The 16,822-nt window shown below is 34.7% G+C and overlaps 1 protein-coding gene across 1 annotated transcript; it reads left to right on the top strand.

Moving 5' to 3' along the window:
* The first annotated feature begins 247 nt into the window (after nt 1-247).
* Nucleotides 248-16,578, top strand: LOC120625412 (centrosomal protein of 97 kDa). Its single transcript, XM_039892467.1, has 16 exons — nt 248-551; nt 624-781; nt 1,487-1,631; nt 4,658-4,773; nt 5,697-5,896; nt 6,399-6,482; nt 8,394-8,550; nt 8,624-8,702; nt 9,547-9,729; nt 10,092-10,493; nt 10,691-10,907; nt 11,332-11,453; nt 12,026-12,111; nt 12,969-13,079; nt 14,032-14,120; nt 15,472-16,578. The coding sequence occupies exons 1-16, from the start codon at nt 548-550 to the stop codon at nt 15,575-15,577; spliced, it is 2,259 nt and encodes a 752-aa protein (XP_039748401.1). The 5' UTR covers nt 248-547; the 3' UTR covers nt 15,578-16,578.
* The last annotated feature ends 244 nt before the right edge of the window (nt 16,579-16,822 follow it).

Below are 16,822 nucleotides of genomic sequence, written 5' to 3'. Positions count from 1 at the left end.
GAATAATACATAGATTGATATCACTTCTACTGCGTCACTTGCATTACTGTTAAATAGCCCTTATTTATAAAACTATCAAACAAAGTTGTCTAATTAAGCATTAAAACATGTACTTTTGTAGTTTTCCTACAATTTATGAGTAATGAAGATTTTAAACGTCTGTGCCTATGATGACGTCAGCGCAATGGATGTCAATTGTCAAGTAGACGTCAAACTAAATGTTATTTCAGAACAGTTAGCATCAGTTCCTAAACGGCAATTTAAATATAATAAAACCTATTTAAAAAGGCGTGGCGTATTTTATTTTCTACCGACTAGAAAACAAACGTTACATAAATTGTAACACTTTTGTTATTGTCAAAAGCTTTTAACATAATTAGTAGCAAAGCAATTAAACGATAATCAATTAAACAAATTGACAAGTTGTTTGTTTTGATATTTCGATCCTGAACGTTAATTTACAAAATCACGAAATGTTGACTTTGTGAAAAACCGTGAAGCGTTTGTATTTTATAAAATAATAATTATGCTGAAAATTTATTGAAATATGGGTAAGAGCAATTCTTATAAGGCGAAGTGTCTGACTAATAAAAGATAATAATTATACAACGTGTATGTTACAGACGATACAAATAATGATACCCTGGATTTATCAAGGCGTGGATTGAAGAAAGTAGAGAAGGCTCCTACTGAGGAAGCTAAAACAATTATCAACCTAATCCTTGACCAGAATGAGCTTCAACGGTTGGACAACATTGACACATACAACAGAGTTGAAAACGTGAGCCAATTTTCGTCTTTTTATATTGTAATTTAATGTTAATAATAAATAGTATATTAAATATAATATAAGTGCACCGGTTGAGTGAATATGTAGCGAAGGATGAAGGATAGATTTATTATCTATAGACTGGCATGCAAGTGAGCATTGCTGTATGCAACAAAACAAGACATTGAATACATTTAATTGGGATGAAACTAGTCCCAATTGAATTTATACTTAAGTTTAATCATTTTTGATTAAACTTTAGTATTTAAAGGTTTAAAAAAAATTATGGGGATGGTTGCATGGGAGAATTTTTCTTTTATCTTTGTATGGAGTTCTTATCAACATTGTTTGAAACATCAAGTTATACAAATCAATATATCTTGAAGAGTTATGTTTGATAAAGACTATTAGGTCTTCATACACCATAATCACGTTGAGACAAAATAGTATGGAAATTTAAGCACATGGGGCAGAAGGATCAGTAACATCTTATCCACTCTTTTTAAACTGCAGGCACAAAAATATTAAAACAATTGCTTTGATGCCCCATGATTTAAAGCTTACATTGTGCAATGCATCAAGTTGGAGTGATATTTTGTGCAAAGGCCATAAGACCGCTTATGTATTTATCGTGGTGATCATTATATAGCTTAAATGTAAATCTTTTGTAATTAAATTTTAAAGATTTTTCAATTTAACAATTCTCCTTTGTTTCAGTTGTCAATATGCAACAATTTTCTGATGCGAATGCATGGGGTATCCCGCATGACAAATATCCGCATCCTAGCTCTCAGCAACAATGGCATACTTCAAATTGAGGGGCTCAAGGACCTGATTTATTTAAAAGTGTTAAAACTTGCTGGTAAGTTATTATCTTCAGTCTACTCAAAGGGAATTTATTGACCTACCAATTTATTAAGATATTATCTTTTGTTTTCTTTAAATACTATACTAATCCTTGCTATTATTATAAATGCAGACATTTGTTTGTTTAATAGCGACTAATCAATTTATTTTTTGGCATAGAGATTGTTGAAAGAACAGAGAGTGACATAGGCTATTTTATATCCCAGGAAAATAAATAGTTACCACAGGATTGGATAAAAAACCATAATAAATGTGGTCAAAGAACCGGAGCAACAGATAGTAATTAAATTAATAAATGTTTAGGTGGCAAAACAGGAAACAGGCCCAGGAACAGGAGAAGAAGGATAAATTTAAAAAAGGACAAGTTTTACTGTGCAGTGCATAGGTCTGCATATACCACCTCTGCATACCAAGACTATAGTTTTAATCACAGTCACAATGCCAGTCATTCACACACTCGTGCCCTAAACTCTACGCCCGAAACATGAAATAGCCCAACTTCACTCTAAATTAAGGCCCAAACCTCTCAGTATTAGATTGACATCCCCCCTCATTGGTGATTATTTTACAGCCCTCATAGTGATAATAAATTCAGCCCACTCAAAACCACTACTCGTATGTCGTAGTTTGAATCTTTCCAGATAAATAGATGCAGTATCACTCACATGTAAATTGAGTTAGTTACAGCTTGATGGTGATGTTTATTTTGTAGTTGCAGTTAATCATCTCATCTCAATGAATATGTATGACTTACACCTTTTAAGTGAGGAAACAAATAGATTGATTTATTCTTTAGTTGCGCATTGCAATTTGTCCTTCTCGTTAATTCAGTACCTGCTCAGCTTACAACAGATCATCTGTTATTTACGTAGGTGTAATGTTCTTTAAACACTGTTTAGAGTGACCAGACTATATAGTATTTATTAATTTTAACTTCAATTAATTGTTTCTTTAAGACAAGAAAGGCAAAACTTGAATGTATCAAGTTATCATATTCTGTCATCTATCTGGGTTTTATATGGGCAATATAATGATTTATTTAAAAAAAGGGTAAATATAAGCCTTCATAGCATTGCTCCTGAATTTGATTGGTTTTCTGGGGATAAAAATTAACTCTCTTCATAAGCTTTATATAAGAAAATCACACCGATCTACTTGAATGAACGTTGGTGCGCAAAAGAAGGGCAAACGGTAAAACACATTTACTTTATCGCCAATTCCACGAATCCTATATTTATATCTATCTATATGTACATTCTCGATGTGCCCCACGGCTTCGCTCGAGTAAATTACGGGACGCAGCGTACTGCTATACCTACCTCGATAAATAAATAAATAAATATACTACGACAATACACACATCGTCATCTAGTCCCAAAGTAAGCGTAGCATGTGTTATGGGTACTAAGATGACTGATGAATATTTTTATGCATAATATACATAAATACCTATAAACATTCGTGTTCATCACACAAACATTTTCCAGTTGTGGGAATCGAACCCACGGCCTTGGACTCAGAAAGCAGGGTCGCCGCACAATGCTACATACGGCCGTCAAAACTATATACTTAGTATAAGCGTAAAGTTTTTTTAATCATACTGGTAGTGCTCAATATTAGTTCTTTGATATGAAGTACAGATAGTTTGAACATATTTAAACAAACAACCGCGGTGTTGACGCTTAATAAATCTGTATTATTGTTCTTGAAGCTTAAATCACACAGTACACGCTAATCACGGGACCAGGGGACCTACTCCTGTATTGCCTTATTTAAAATACTTTTAATTCCCTATAACAATCGACTGCAAATAATGTGTGGCTAAACAGTAGCACTACACATTAGTAGATAGCGCTGGGTGCTTACCCACGCTAACGATGATCCAAGTCAGTAAGTGGATGGGTGATAGTCCTCGCAATTTTGAAAGATAATTTTGTATCCATCAGTCTCAGCTCTTATCACTAATAATCTAAAAAGACTACGATGATAATGATGTTTGACGGAGTTTTGGTATAAAATCGTCAAACACGTCCGGTATAAAAGTTATCCCTTGGCCTATCTCGTAGTATGAACTCAAATCATGCCAAGTTTCATTTCAATTCATTCAGTAGTTTCAGCGTGATGCGCGGCACAGATACCGACAGAAAAAATTTAATAAAATTACAGGTTCGGCTTCAGTATAGATAACCCTCCAAAATAAATTTTCAAAATTATCAGTATGTATGCACATTTATAATTAAGTTGAAGAGTTTGTTATTTGTTCGAACTCGCTAACCTTCGTAACAACTAGTCGAAATTGAAAAAAGAAGGAAGGTTAGTCAATTTAACATCCCACTAAAGCTATGGATCCGAGTTTTTATATACCTATAGAGATATAAAAAACACTAAGTAATAATTGAAGAAATATCGCGGAGGGGCAGTTCAATAGAAGAAAATTCTTCAATTTCAAAGAAAATATACGTTCAGCTAATTCTACAGAAAGGGGGATACGATCAAGAACAAGAATATCTCTTCCACCTTTATGCTTATCTGCGGTCGGTCATAGTAACCAGTGGATTAATCGTGTCCTCCATTAAGAACATAAATAATAATATTAGCTGTAGCCCGCGTAATACATTTCCCTGGGATAAAAAGTAATGTACGTTACTCTTCGTGCTTATGCCTAAAATTATGTCGATTGGTTGCTTAGTTAGAGCGTGAAGTAAGAACAAACCAACTGCTTTCTGAGTCTAGGCTGTGGGTTCGATTCCCACAACTGGAAATGTTTTGTGTGATGAACTGTTTTTGATGAAATGTTTTTCAGCGTCTGGGTGTTTATTTGTATATTATAGGTATTTATGTATATTATTCATATAAATATTCATCAGTTATCGTAGTACCCATAACACAAGCTACGCTTACTTTGGAGCTAGATGGCGATGTGTGTATTGTCGTAGTATATTTATTTATTTATTTACACTTTTGCATTTATAATATTAATATATATCAAAAATTGTATGGATGAATATATTTTTGTTTTAGGTAATAACATAAAGTCGATAGAACATTTGAATCACAACATTCACCTGGAGCATTTAGACCTGTCCAACAACCAGATATCATTTATTGCTGATATTTCGTATCTCAAGAATTTAAAGGTAACCTTTTTATTAACTGTAATTTAATAATTATTTATGTGAATGCAATACTATATATTGCAATATTAAAAGAACTTAGGTAAAGACTAGAGACAAACAGACATACTTAACGTTCCAAAAGTACGCCTACTTGAACTTGAGTGTTGCAAGCTCGCAAACGTGGATTCGCTTTAACATATCGAAAAACATCATACTATCGCTCTATAACAATTAAAAAAAATTGCCCTAATGCTGTTTAAGAGTCACAAATTCTGTACTGAAGTTTTGATTATACATTCATTCTGCCAAACACACTAACTATAAAACAAATTCAGGCTCAAGTTTAAATTATGTGTGTTTTAAAGATTTAAAGATTTTAAAATAACTACAGTGGATAGTCAGTACATATTTGAAAATTTAATGTATGTTCATAAAAACATTTCTAAATTTAAGAAATGTGACTGCAATAATTTAAACATTAGAAGTAAGAATAAACTGCAATATACTATGTTACATAAAATTCATAATTCGTTTAAAGGAAATTGCATACGATTCTACAATAAACTACCCATTGTCATCTTGGAGACGTCTCTTAAGAAGTTCAAAGTTTTTGTTAAACGTAAGCTTAAGGAAAGTCCTATTATAGTATAAAGGACTACGTAATCGATAAAATAGCGTTATTGTAATTACGGCTCTAACCCGGTTGCACAATGTGAGAAGGTGATAACAAAAAAAAGCACACGGCTAAGTTTGTTGTGGGCTTCTTCTTAGACCAGGACGCGATTGGAACACTCGTAGCTTTAATTTACGAATATGTATAATCTCACTACATCACTCTCTCTGTTCGCATCAAAAGTGCTACCTATTAGAGTAAAGATATTTTTGACTATGACTTTGACTTTGTGTGATTAAGTGCAAGAGTACGATGGCCCTTTAACTTCCAGCATCTGAACCTGGAGCGCAACCGCATAATGGACCTGCGACAGTGCGACCGCTACGTGCCGCCGCACCTTTCGCACCTTGGACTGGCGCACAACAACATCCAGGATCTAAACGAGGTGTCGCACCTGGTGCACCTGTCGGCGCTCGACAGCTTCTCCGTGCAAGGGAACCCGTGCGTTGCGCTGGCCGGCAAAGACAAGCTGTATCCTTTTGCACCTTCTATACGCTCAAGATTCTAGACGATTTACTCAAAGGCCTCATGTACATGACACGGTTTCCTAACGGTACGGCGTAGAAGTCGCGCTGAAGCGCGAGAAATAATGTATAAAGATTCTTTCATTCGGCCCACGGATCTCTTCCAATGAGAAGGGGTTAAGGCTGTCGTACACCACGCTGCCCCAGTGCGGATTGGTGGACACCATGGACACCATGGACACCTGTTGTGGATGGTATGGAGATCTCTCAGGCATTCCGGTTTCCTTACTATGTTTTCCTTCACCGTTGAAGCTAGTGATATTTTAATTTCTTAAAACGCACATAACTTAGAAAAGTTAGAAGTGCGTGTTGGGATTGGAACCCGGCCCCTCGAAAGTGAAGTCGAAGTCCTGCCCACTGGGCTATCACCGCTTAATAAAGATTTTTTAACCCGACTTATTTGTATACTATATTATAGCACTTTCTAGTTTTCTTAAAATACCACTCAGGGGATTCGACTATCGTCCATTTGTTCTGAATTGGATTATGAGTGTCAAATCTATCGACGGGTTTATCGTCAGCGCTATAGAAAGGTGAGTTGCCGTAATAAAGTCCTTCGTAGGGAGGATCACTCCTTATATTTACGCAGCTTTTAGCTTAAAGCAAGCGTTTAGTTAAAGAATGGTCCTGACAGATCGTTATAGAATGAACGATATAAGTTTGAAATCGCGTTGAATTTAAGAACTATTTTTTCTCTTTATTTGCCCTTCGCTGGATGTTATAATATAAAATATACTATAATTATAATTAATCTTTCAAACAGAAAGGCACAAAAGTAAACTTGCTGGGAGACAGTACTACATCAATAGCTCTAGAATTTACAATAAAATCAACAGAGATATAAATATATACCCCCTAAATAAAATTAACTGTAAAAGAGTGGCTACTGACAAAATCATATGCTGGAACTGAAATACTTCTGGAAGTCTTAGGATCGAATTAATATGTAAAAGTCTAACTCACATTTACACACACACTCATACACACACACACACACATATACATAAATACATACATGCATACAAACACAAACATACACCTGTAAAACAAATTTATATATATATATAAGGTGATTTTGGACCTGCCAATGCACAAGTTTAAAGAATTTGTTAAAACACATTTATTAGAGCGAGGTTACTATACAATTGATGAATTTTTTAATGACAAGGTTGCTTGGAAGCATCCGGCTCCGCTTTCAGCTCTCACAAGATAGAAAAATGAATGTTAAAATACAAAATGTAAATTGTTGATGTTGGAAAAGAGCAACTGCTGAGTTTCTTGCCGGCTTCTTCTCGGTAGAATCTGCCTTCCGAACCGGTGGTAGAATCACTACAAACAGACAGACTTGACGTTTCAAAAGTGCTTATATTAGGCCTACTTGAAATAAATGAATTTTGAATTTTTTTGAATTTTATATAATTTAATATAATAATTATCTTGTATAAGCAAACATATAAGCGAGTACAATTACCTACGCGCCGCAAACTCACACACGCACTCAATCATCGGAGACAACAATTTAAGGTACAGGTTTTTACCTAAATCAGGGCCAGTAGATTTTAAATTGCACCATTACATACATTTATTACATACACACCAATATAATTTGTGAGGTACGCATTTTTTTGTATAAATATTATAATTATTTATGTATTTCATACTAATTGGGGATGTTATATGTAATATATTTATATAGATATTTATGTTATATATTTTATTTGTATTTATATGTAATATATTTATATATATATATATATATATATATTATAGTTATATTTATATATATATATATATATATATATTTTATTTATATTTATATATTTGTATAATTTTTAAATCTTTATTATTTTTATTTATATTATTTACTAATAAATAAATAAACCAAAATTTCTTGCAATCTATTTGGCGCTGTTAACAGGGACTTACTTTTACCTTAGCGGTAAAAGTAAGTCCCTGTTATGCAGGGTGTTTTAAATGATGTATGTATATCAGTAGTAAAAAGCCCTTTTGAATTTTATGTATTTTTTCATTTTGTATTTATAAAATGTATATATTTTAAGATTATTATGCAATTATATATTTATTTTTTTTCTTATATAATTCTTCCGATATTTTAGTATATTATTCTATGTGCATTTATATGGGCACTCTCCGATGCAAATAAATAAATTAATTAATCATCCTCATCAACAATATAAAAATAATACTGCTTTAAGCTACAATGGCCTCCACACTTGACAATCGCAGCGTTGGTTGACCCCCAGCGAGATGGGCAGACATTAAACCAGTCTCCGGGAGCGGCGGGAAACAAGCTTTTTCAGAACCGTGGATTTTGTAACTTCAAATAAGTATGTTTAGCAGTGGACGACAATTGGTTTAGGTGTTGATAATGAATCTACAGTAGTAAGTCATCAGGTCAACTGTCACCAATGTATTTTTTCCAGTCTCAAAGCAGAATGGTTATATAGCCAAGGCAAAGGCAGGCATTTTCATACGGGCCAGCAACGAGAGTTATGTGAATACCTCGCCTCCACGTGCCCTCTGACAGCTGATGCGTTGGAGACTGAAGATCAGAGGAAATTGCGCCTTATTCTCAGTAAGGTAAGTGCCGGAGCACTGGAAGCTTTTTCTAGAGGAAGAGTACAACATTGAAAGTGACTTTTTATTTCTTTAGGCTCAACATCACCAACAACAACTGAAGGATCAGAATCACAGCCCAGTTAAGTCCAGAATACAGTCGCCCAGGATGCAATGTAAGCTAAGCAAAATATAAATAAATGAATCTGCCAGTTGCCAGTTTATAAATTAATTGTTAAAAAAAACTAAAAATCACACTTGGTATAAAAAAACAAATTAATTTCTACCTTTTAGTTTAGTTTATTTATAAATGCGTGATTTTTATTTTTTCCTAAAACTATTATTTTTATTAGAGCAAAATTAATCGCTTACCCATCCACGATCAAATTTGTAAATATAAGATAAATCGGCGAAAGATAATGGTTGTAAATTAAAATTAACATAATTCCTGCCTTATAGATGAAAATTATATAAATGAACAAAAATCTTATTTTGCAAACTGTAAAATGGAATAATCTTTTTAAATTAGTATATTGTCATCGGTCCTCGAGAAAAAAGTCAAAAATTTAGTCCTGAGGAGACGGTTACAAACATACAGGTGAAGCTAATAAAATGCGTGTAAAAATTGAATATTTTTAAAATAGTTTTTTAGAAAAAGGTGGTTTTAATTTGTTTGATGTTCATGCTCATAAGTAATGCATTGTAAGAATTATTATGTCTTATTCAAACATTTTTTTTAAAGTTTTGTTACCTGGGCGTTATATAAAAAGCAAATATATACTGTACAAAATATTTTTTTATAATGAGATACTTTAAATTAATAATAAAATGTTCATAAACCTCTTTGAATTCGTCACCTTTCTAAGTCGTTAATAAGTAAAAAATTAGTACGTTTGACTACAAACTGGCAGAAACAATATTTTTTTTATTGTCTACGTGTATTAATTACGCGATTATAAAATTAGAGTCTTTTTCTTGACTATACTCTGCTTCAGTTAGTCAAATCTATAATGTTTGCAGCGAGGATGTCTCAAAGGAATATGGGTAGATCGCCAGACCGACTTAGCTCGAGCTTCCATGGAGGTATACATAAAACTGGCTCTCCTTCGCACATGATGTCGATGTCTTGTTCCGGGGAATTACCCACACCGCCATCTACTTTTGACAGCCCGCAACATTCCCAAAGACAAGATAGACTCACAGGTAACACAGGTCAATCAGGTATTCATTTGCTTCGTGACATTGTATTCTCTAAAGCAAGATTTTACAGAACTTTTTTTTTAATAATGTTTACCTGCTACTAAATTTTGACATACAAAATCAATCTGGTATTTATTTATATTAGAATCTTCTGAATGGAATTTAGAGCTTAACTGGTTTTTGTGCGGTATTTTGTTCCGTGAACACCATTTTTCATACGTGTTTTTGATTACATACATCATACTTCTGGATATGCTCTTAACATGTTTTACAGCCAAAGGCGATATTTCTTATCTTTTCAATGAGATACCTTTGTACGATATGGCAATAGAAGTCTATTCACCCCCTGCGTGTGTCCCTTACAGAACAACAACAACAACAAAATCATCAACATCAACAACAACAACAAAATCATCAACATCAACAACAAATTCCACATCAACTTCCACAACAACTGAAAGCAATAAACCATTCACTAGAAGCCGCTTCGAAAATGGTACCTGTTCCTGAATCACTTATGAGTCCAGACTACCAAGATCCAATATTCGACATACAGAAAACCATACCAAAGACAAACTCTGCCAACGTCTCAAATACATCGTCACAATCTTCAAACAGCAGCGTTAATGAAGAGAGAAAATCAGTAAACAAGAACATAAAAGGCTCGCCAAAGCTAACCAAAAGTGCTACCTCGTCCCCGAAGTTAAAGTCCAAAATCGAACGCAAAGGAAGTTTAACAAAAATCGAGATAGATAAAAAAATTAATGGTAAGTTATGAAAGAGAATATAATTCCGTACGTTTTCTTTTTTAATTTATTTACAAAAAATCTTAATACTTAACCATTTTTGAGGCCAACCCTATTCGCCCAAGAACTCTATAATCGAATAAAATTACTGCTGCAAAAATCTGGGAATATTATAGTAATAGAAATATGGCACATTGATTTATTTTATGGATTTTCAGGTTTAACGAAAGATAATACAGATCAAATAGACCCGGATAAACTGGAAGTGATAAAGCTCGCGTCGAATCAGAGGCGGCAGAAGAAGATGAGCGTCGAAACAATGGCAGCAGTCACCATACAGAAGATGTGGAGGGGATACCGGAGTAGGAATCTCAATAAAGATACACTGAGGATTCTACATGCGATCCAAGCGGCGAGGGCCAGGCAACATATACAGTAAGTTTAGTGTATATATGTATATGATATTTTTTTTAGTACACTGGCTCATTATTAAACACTCGTGTTTTTCTTACTTTACATTACCGCATTCTAAGATATTTCATTTGATTTAAGTATGTACCTAATTGAATGTTATGTTTATGCTGATAAAGCATTCTTAAATTTAGTTTTGTCCTCCCTCGTGTTAAATAAACATCTAGATTGAAACACGTGTGTATTGATTATTATACTTGACTTGGTTTGATAACGCCGACACATCGCTCGTAATCAGATGAAATATCTCAATACTATATTCTAGAAAATATTATTTTCTCGTGTTTAATATATAACCAAGATAACTGACATGTTTATAATTTCTAACCCTTTTTATCTTTTTATGTATGTATTTATCTTTATTTATATTATTTATTTGTCTTTCAAGAAGGTTAACATGCGACATGGAAGCGACAAAGGCCGCGTTAGAAAGCGAGAGGAAAATACAGCAATTACAAATGCAAGCTATCAACGCTCTCTGGAAGAAGGTGTCTACACTACAAAATATTGGTGAGATTATACTTATAGGTACTAACCCGCATTCAACTTTATTATTGGTAATTTTTTAATTGTTGCCCTACGCTTATCTACATAACTGTAGACGGAATAGATAAATAAACAACGTGTAAACGAAAACCGAAATAATACTTCACAGGCTTCAGAGATATATTACATTCTGTTTCTGAGACTTATCCGTGAAACTTTAAACCTAATAGTTTTTAAGTAAATCACTGCTAAAGTTTTTACTGAAAGAAGTTAGATGCACCCTAACAACTCATGCAAAATTAAAATCATATGACTCCTGCAGCTTTATTACGTACGCGTCGCGTAGTGTAGGTACTACGCACGTGTCGGTATTTTATATTCAATAGGGTTGTCATAATTAAACATTTAGAATGTTTTGAATTATTTTGTATGGAATAATAAGTATGCTTCTTTTAATTTAATATTTTTACAGGGTGATTCCTTATGAAAGGTACTTATGCACCCTTCATAACTATTTCGTAATTCGTATACACGTTGTATATTTGATGTCATATAATCTATACTTATAATATAAATGCCATTAATATCTCTTTCAGACCCAAAGAACAAGGATTCAGAATCGGAAGACAATACGGAGGCCTTGAGGCATCTAACGGAAACTTGTGTTAATTTGCAAGCACAGGTAAAGTAAATGTCAAACGAACTGTTTATAAGCCAGGTGCACACAATGCTTAATGCTTATCGTATCTTGATGAAGTTGCCAAGGTACTGCAGCGCGTCGGACACGTTCGCTAGGGCCGGAGTACCTGATTTCTTTGCGATAATGAGATCGCGAATCGCAACATTTTGGAGTCGTTTGCGAGCCTCCCATAATGAAATCCTAAGCACGTTGGCCGGGGGTCTGGACTGCTCGATTTTCAAGCACTGGCTTTCGGTGCATTATCATTTAGCATTAGTTGAGATTGCAGTCAGGGACTGACTTGTAAAGAAAAAAAAAAATCGATGATCTGTAAAGTCAGTTTACTGACGATAGTTGAACGTGACAACGCCATAAGAAAATACTGATGGAATGGTTGCATTTTTCAAAAGAAAATTTTAATTTTATATGTTTGATAGATATGTATGGATAAAGACAAGAAGGTAAATGGAAATCGCAATTGAATTGATCAAGTTACAATTATTTGTACGCATGAAATACAATTATGTCAATTGTTATGAAAAATTGCCACATTCACTTTTCACTGCAATTCATACTTGACGAAAACATGTAAATGTATTATTGTATAGCAGCTCTCCACGCGGAGGCATCGCTCACTCAAGTAGGAGAGAGACAGATGTCGAACGCGGAGGCCGATTGTGCCTCTTTGTCGATCGTTCCACGCTCTTGCTTGCACTTCAAGCCTTAAATGGAACGCCTCAAAGTGAGGTAACGCTGCATGAGTCATGTTTTTTCGTGCGTGCAGCTGGCTCCATCGAATTATAAGACGTTGTCACGTCAAAAATTAAAGTATTTGGGTAACCTTCGGTACATGTGTTCAGGTGGTGGAGCTGCAAAGTTGTATGCAAGAAGTGTTGCACGCGGTGCGCTGTAGAAACCGAGCGGAACCAGTGGCTACCCAGACAGACATCGTCGCAGTTTTAACGCCGCAGGTAAACACCTTGGTGATAATTTCATTATCATTTATAGTCCTCAACAGTGCACTGCTAGACTTAGTCAAATTTAAATTCAAAATTTCTTTATTCAAGTAGGCCTATAATTGGCACTTATGAAGCGTTCATACATATGTTTACATAATTGTAAGGGGATGGTGATAATTTCGTTCGCCAACTTAAACGTAAAGTTACGAGGGTTCCAAACGCGCACTGGTCTAAGAAGAGCCCACAACAAACTTAGCCGGGTATTTTTTTTTTGTTATCACCATCTCACAGTTTATTTATATTAAGCTATGAACCTAGAGCAGTTCGCACCAAAGCTTTTTTTATTGTTTAAGTTAGTTAAGTTTTATCGTTTTAGTTGTTCCCTCCTGTTTATTCCACGTTAATATTGGGTCATAACGAAATGTTATACAACCAAAGCTTGCCACACAGGTAATTCATTACTCATAGACGTAAACTCCCCTTTTTTACGTATTAGAATTTTTGATTATATCGTATACTAAACGTCTAAATAACATCTAAGTAAAATTAATATCCATGAGATTGTTTAAGTAGTAAAATTACTTTTACGAGGATTCATATTTTATGCCTATGAATATAAATGACGGTTGAAATACTATATATGTAGTAACGTAACCTTTCATTTGTAACAGAAAATGTGTTATTGTGGCGTATTTATAAGAGCTTTAATCGATTGACTAGTTAGAACATGAACATGTTACAGGTAATTTTGTCATTTTTTTTGTTGAGATGTTAAAGTCAAAATTTATTGTAGTAATAACTTTTCTTCCGCTGCGAAGAAAGTACATAGATGATGGAAAGTTTAAGTTCTCCTCCATTTCATGTACCACTGCTTCTTCTTTGATAGCAGAGAGTTCTAGGGATGTAGAGCAAATACCTTTCGCTGCTCAAACGTGGGTCGGACTAAATAAACAATATGTCGCAGGAGGAGAGATGTGGTTGGCTGCGCCGGCCGCAATCGCTCGCTATCTCAGCCACCGTGCCGGCCGCTTCCGCGCTTCACAACGAACTACTGTAAGTTGTTTTGAATTTAATATATTTTTTATAATTTTCTAAAATTTTTATTTCCAGAATTATTAATTTTATGTGATAAAAAATATTTACACCTTTATTAACTTATTACAATAGTTACATACAAAATATTTTAGTAGCTAAGTTGAACTCCCACCGAATCACTCAGTAACCCGCCACCATTGTCTCCTCACACCTGAGAACGACATAGAGACAAAGGATACCAAGCGCTAAACGAACCATGAGAACACACCTTTGCTTAAGTAGTACAAGAATGAAAACTGTTTCGAGTAAAGTTATTTTTACTGTGTCCAGATAGCCGAACCCATCCGAATGAAGTGAATTTACTTCGGAGATTGCTCCGATTACTTTCGAACCCATTCGGGGGTTTAAACCATGAGCTTGCTCGCGCGTTTTTTAAGTTAGTTTGTCGACCGCGTTTACCACCACCGCTTCCTAAGACAAGAAGTAAAAAAGATTTTTATTCTTTGATATCATACACATTAGCTAAGTTTTTTATTATTATTTTATTTCATCGTCAGCCTATTAACGGCCAACAGGTCTCCTATCTTATATAAGAGATGGTTTTAAGGACCTTCCACGCTGCTTCACTGCCGGTTTTTAAAGATTAATACAATATCATCGTTGTCAATCCATAACCGGTCAACTATAGGGCACGTATCTAACGATAAAAATGTGCGGACGCGTAGACCTCGAGCAGGTTTCCTCACGATGTTTTTTTTTCTCCGTTAAAGCATGCGCTTAAAACACTTAACTCCGAAAATTTTGACGTGCTATGGAAGTTGTAACCACTGCCACCGCTTCTGGTTCAAGACTCAAGGTCGATTGGTTCACGCTTATTATTAAAATTAACTTAATTTGCTACACTCCACGAAAAGCACGAGAATGTTTATTGTGTAATTTATAAGTTTTCCAATCCTTATAGTCGACACAAAACAGATCTGTTTGGTGTCTACGCCACGCTTCGCTCCGAAACCGGAGCATCCTTAGATGTTGAATTTACAATGAATTGTTAAGAATTGTCTTAACAACACTTCGTGTGGAGTATAAGGATTAGAGTAATTATAAATTACACCACAGAGATTCTCCTGCTTTTCGCGGAGTAAGTATAACAAATTAATCTTTATTTACATAATATATTATGGAATTCCGCAAAGTAACGCCTGCTTCTATCCAATATTTGTTCAAGCTTGGTTGACCGTAAGTAAGGTGGAGTTGAACCAGCGTTCATAAAGTTTTGTAGCTGTTTTGAGTCGATACATAACTAAATTATCGAAGGCCTTTCAGTCACCATTATGTTATTTCCTTACACAATCGCATTTCTTATTTTCAGTGTTAAAGCAACCGAGGTGGACGCCTTGGACATCGAGCGTACGGAGTCTGTTATCGAGGAGCCCAGTATAGACGACCTCACCGAGCGAGAGCTGATCGTCGACTGATGATTGTTTACGGTTAGGCTCATAGTTCATACGCGTTCACACAAACAAGACAATGGGAGTTAATTAAAACACCGCGTTACGCTTAAGGGTGTTTGTCCACTGCCGCCGACACCGAGAAACGAGATAAGGGACTAATTAGGGTCGACTTCGCAACTGTAGTCGATTATTTCTTACCCGTCTCATTTGGTAAACAATATTTTCGTTATTTTCTAGTTTAAAGATTGTTTTAAAACAATAAAAACATACTTATTTCGTTTGTAATTTGTTGAATACACATTTTTTTAAATTCTGTTATTACATAAAAGACGGATTAGAAAAAATGGGGTATGCGTGATCCACCACGAACGCTCTCGTGGTTCAGTCTTGCTTTTACTGAGACGGTACTGTGAAATGTGTTTATAAATATAGTGGTATTGTAAGTTGGAAGGCGAAAATTTTGAATTTATGTCTATGTATACTACAACGAGCCTCGTTCTCCTCGGCAACAGTAGACAAACGTTCTAAGTTCGTGAAATGTCGATATTTACCTCCAAACTCATTGAGGCCTAACGCCGACGACCGATTTTAGTCTGGACAAGAGAAAAAAATAAAGTCAGTCTTTACTGATTCGGTCTGGACATACTTTCCTCAGTTTTTGTAAGACAACTGTTTGTGGGACATTAGCAAATTCATAGGGCGTTCGACGTATTTTTGAGCGCTTAAAATGCAAATAACAGAATAATAGCATGCATTGCTAACGACATTGTCGCGTACCATGCGGCTGATTTTTGCTATTGACGTCATTGGCGTATTTCCTTTCTGCTTCAGATCTTAACGGGAGTAAAATTTGACTTCAAAGTTAAGTATTTTGTAAAGTGTGCGTGGCTTGCCGCTTTTTTATCATAATAAATCATTGCTAATTACCATGAAGCCTTTGCTTAAGCTATGCATGCTATAGGCAAAAGTTTAAGATAACTTACAATAAGAAAAAAAAAGTGTGTGTACTCTTGTTACACGCGTTAGAAGTTAGAAGTTATACTTATTTGGCGTAACACGACAAGTCTTTTAAAAATTTTTATCGTTCGCCTTATTCTATGTTTGCAGTAAAAATTACATTAACAATAGAAAAAAGGTATTGTTTGAATTACTGAAAGTAATCGTCAAACCTTTTTTAGAAAAACTAAAATGTTGACTATAGCTAACTTCATGGTGTCTCTTTTTTGTGACCATTAATTGACCTCACCATTTTTCCCTAACACGCCAAAA

Source organism: Pararge aegeria, chromosome 7 (genome assembly GCF_905163445.1).
Source record: "Pararge aegeria chromosome 7, ilParAegt1.1, whole genome shotgun sequence".
NCBI lineage: Eukaryota > Metazoa > Arthropoda > Insecta > Lepidoptera > Nymphalidae > Pararge > Pararge aegeria.
Note: the sequence above shows the minus strand (reverse complement) of the source record. Positions and strands in the feature narration are given on the sequence as shown.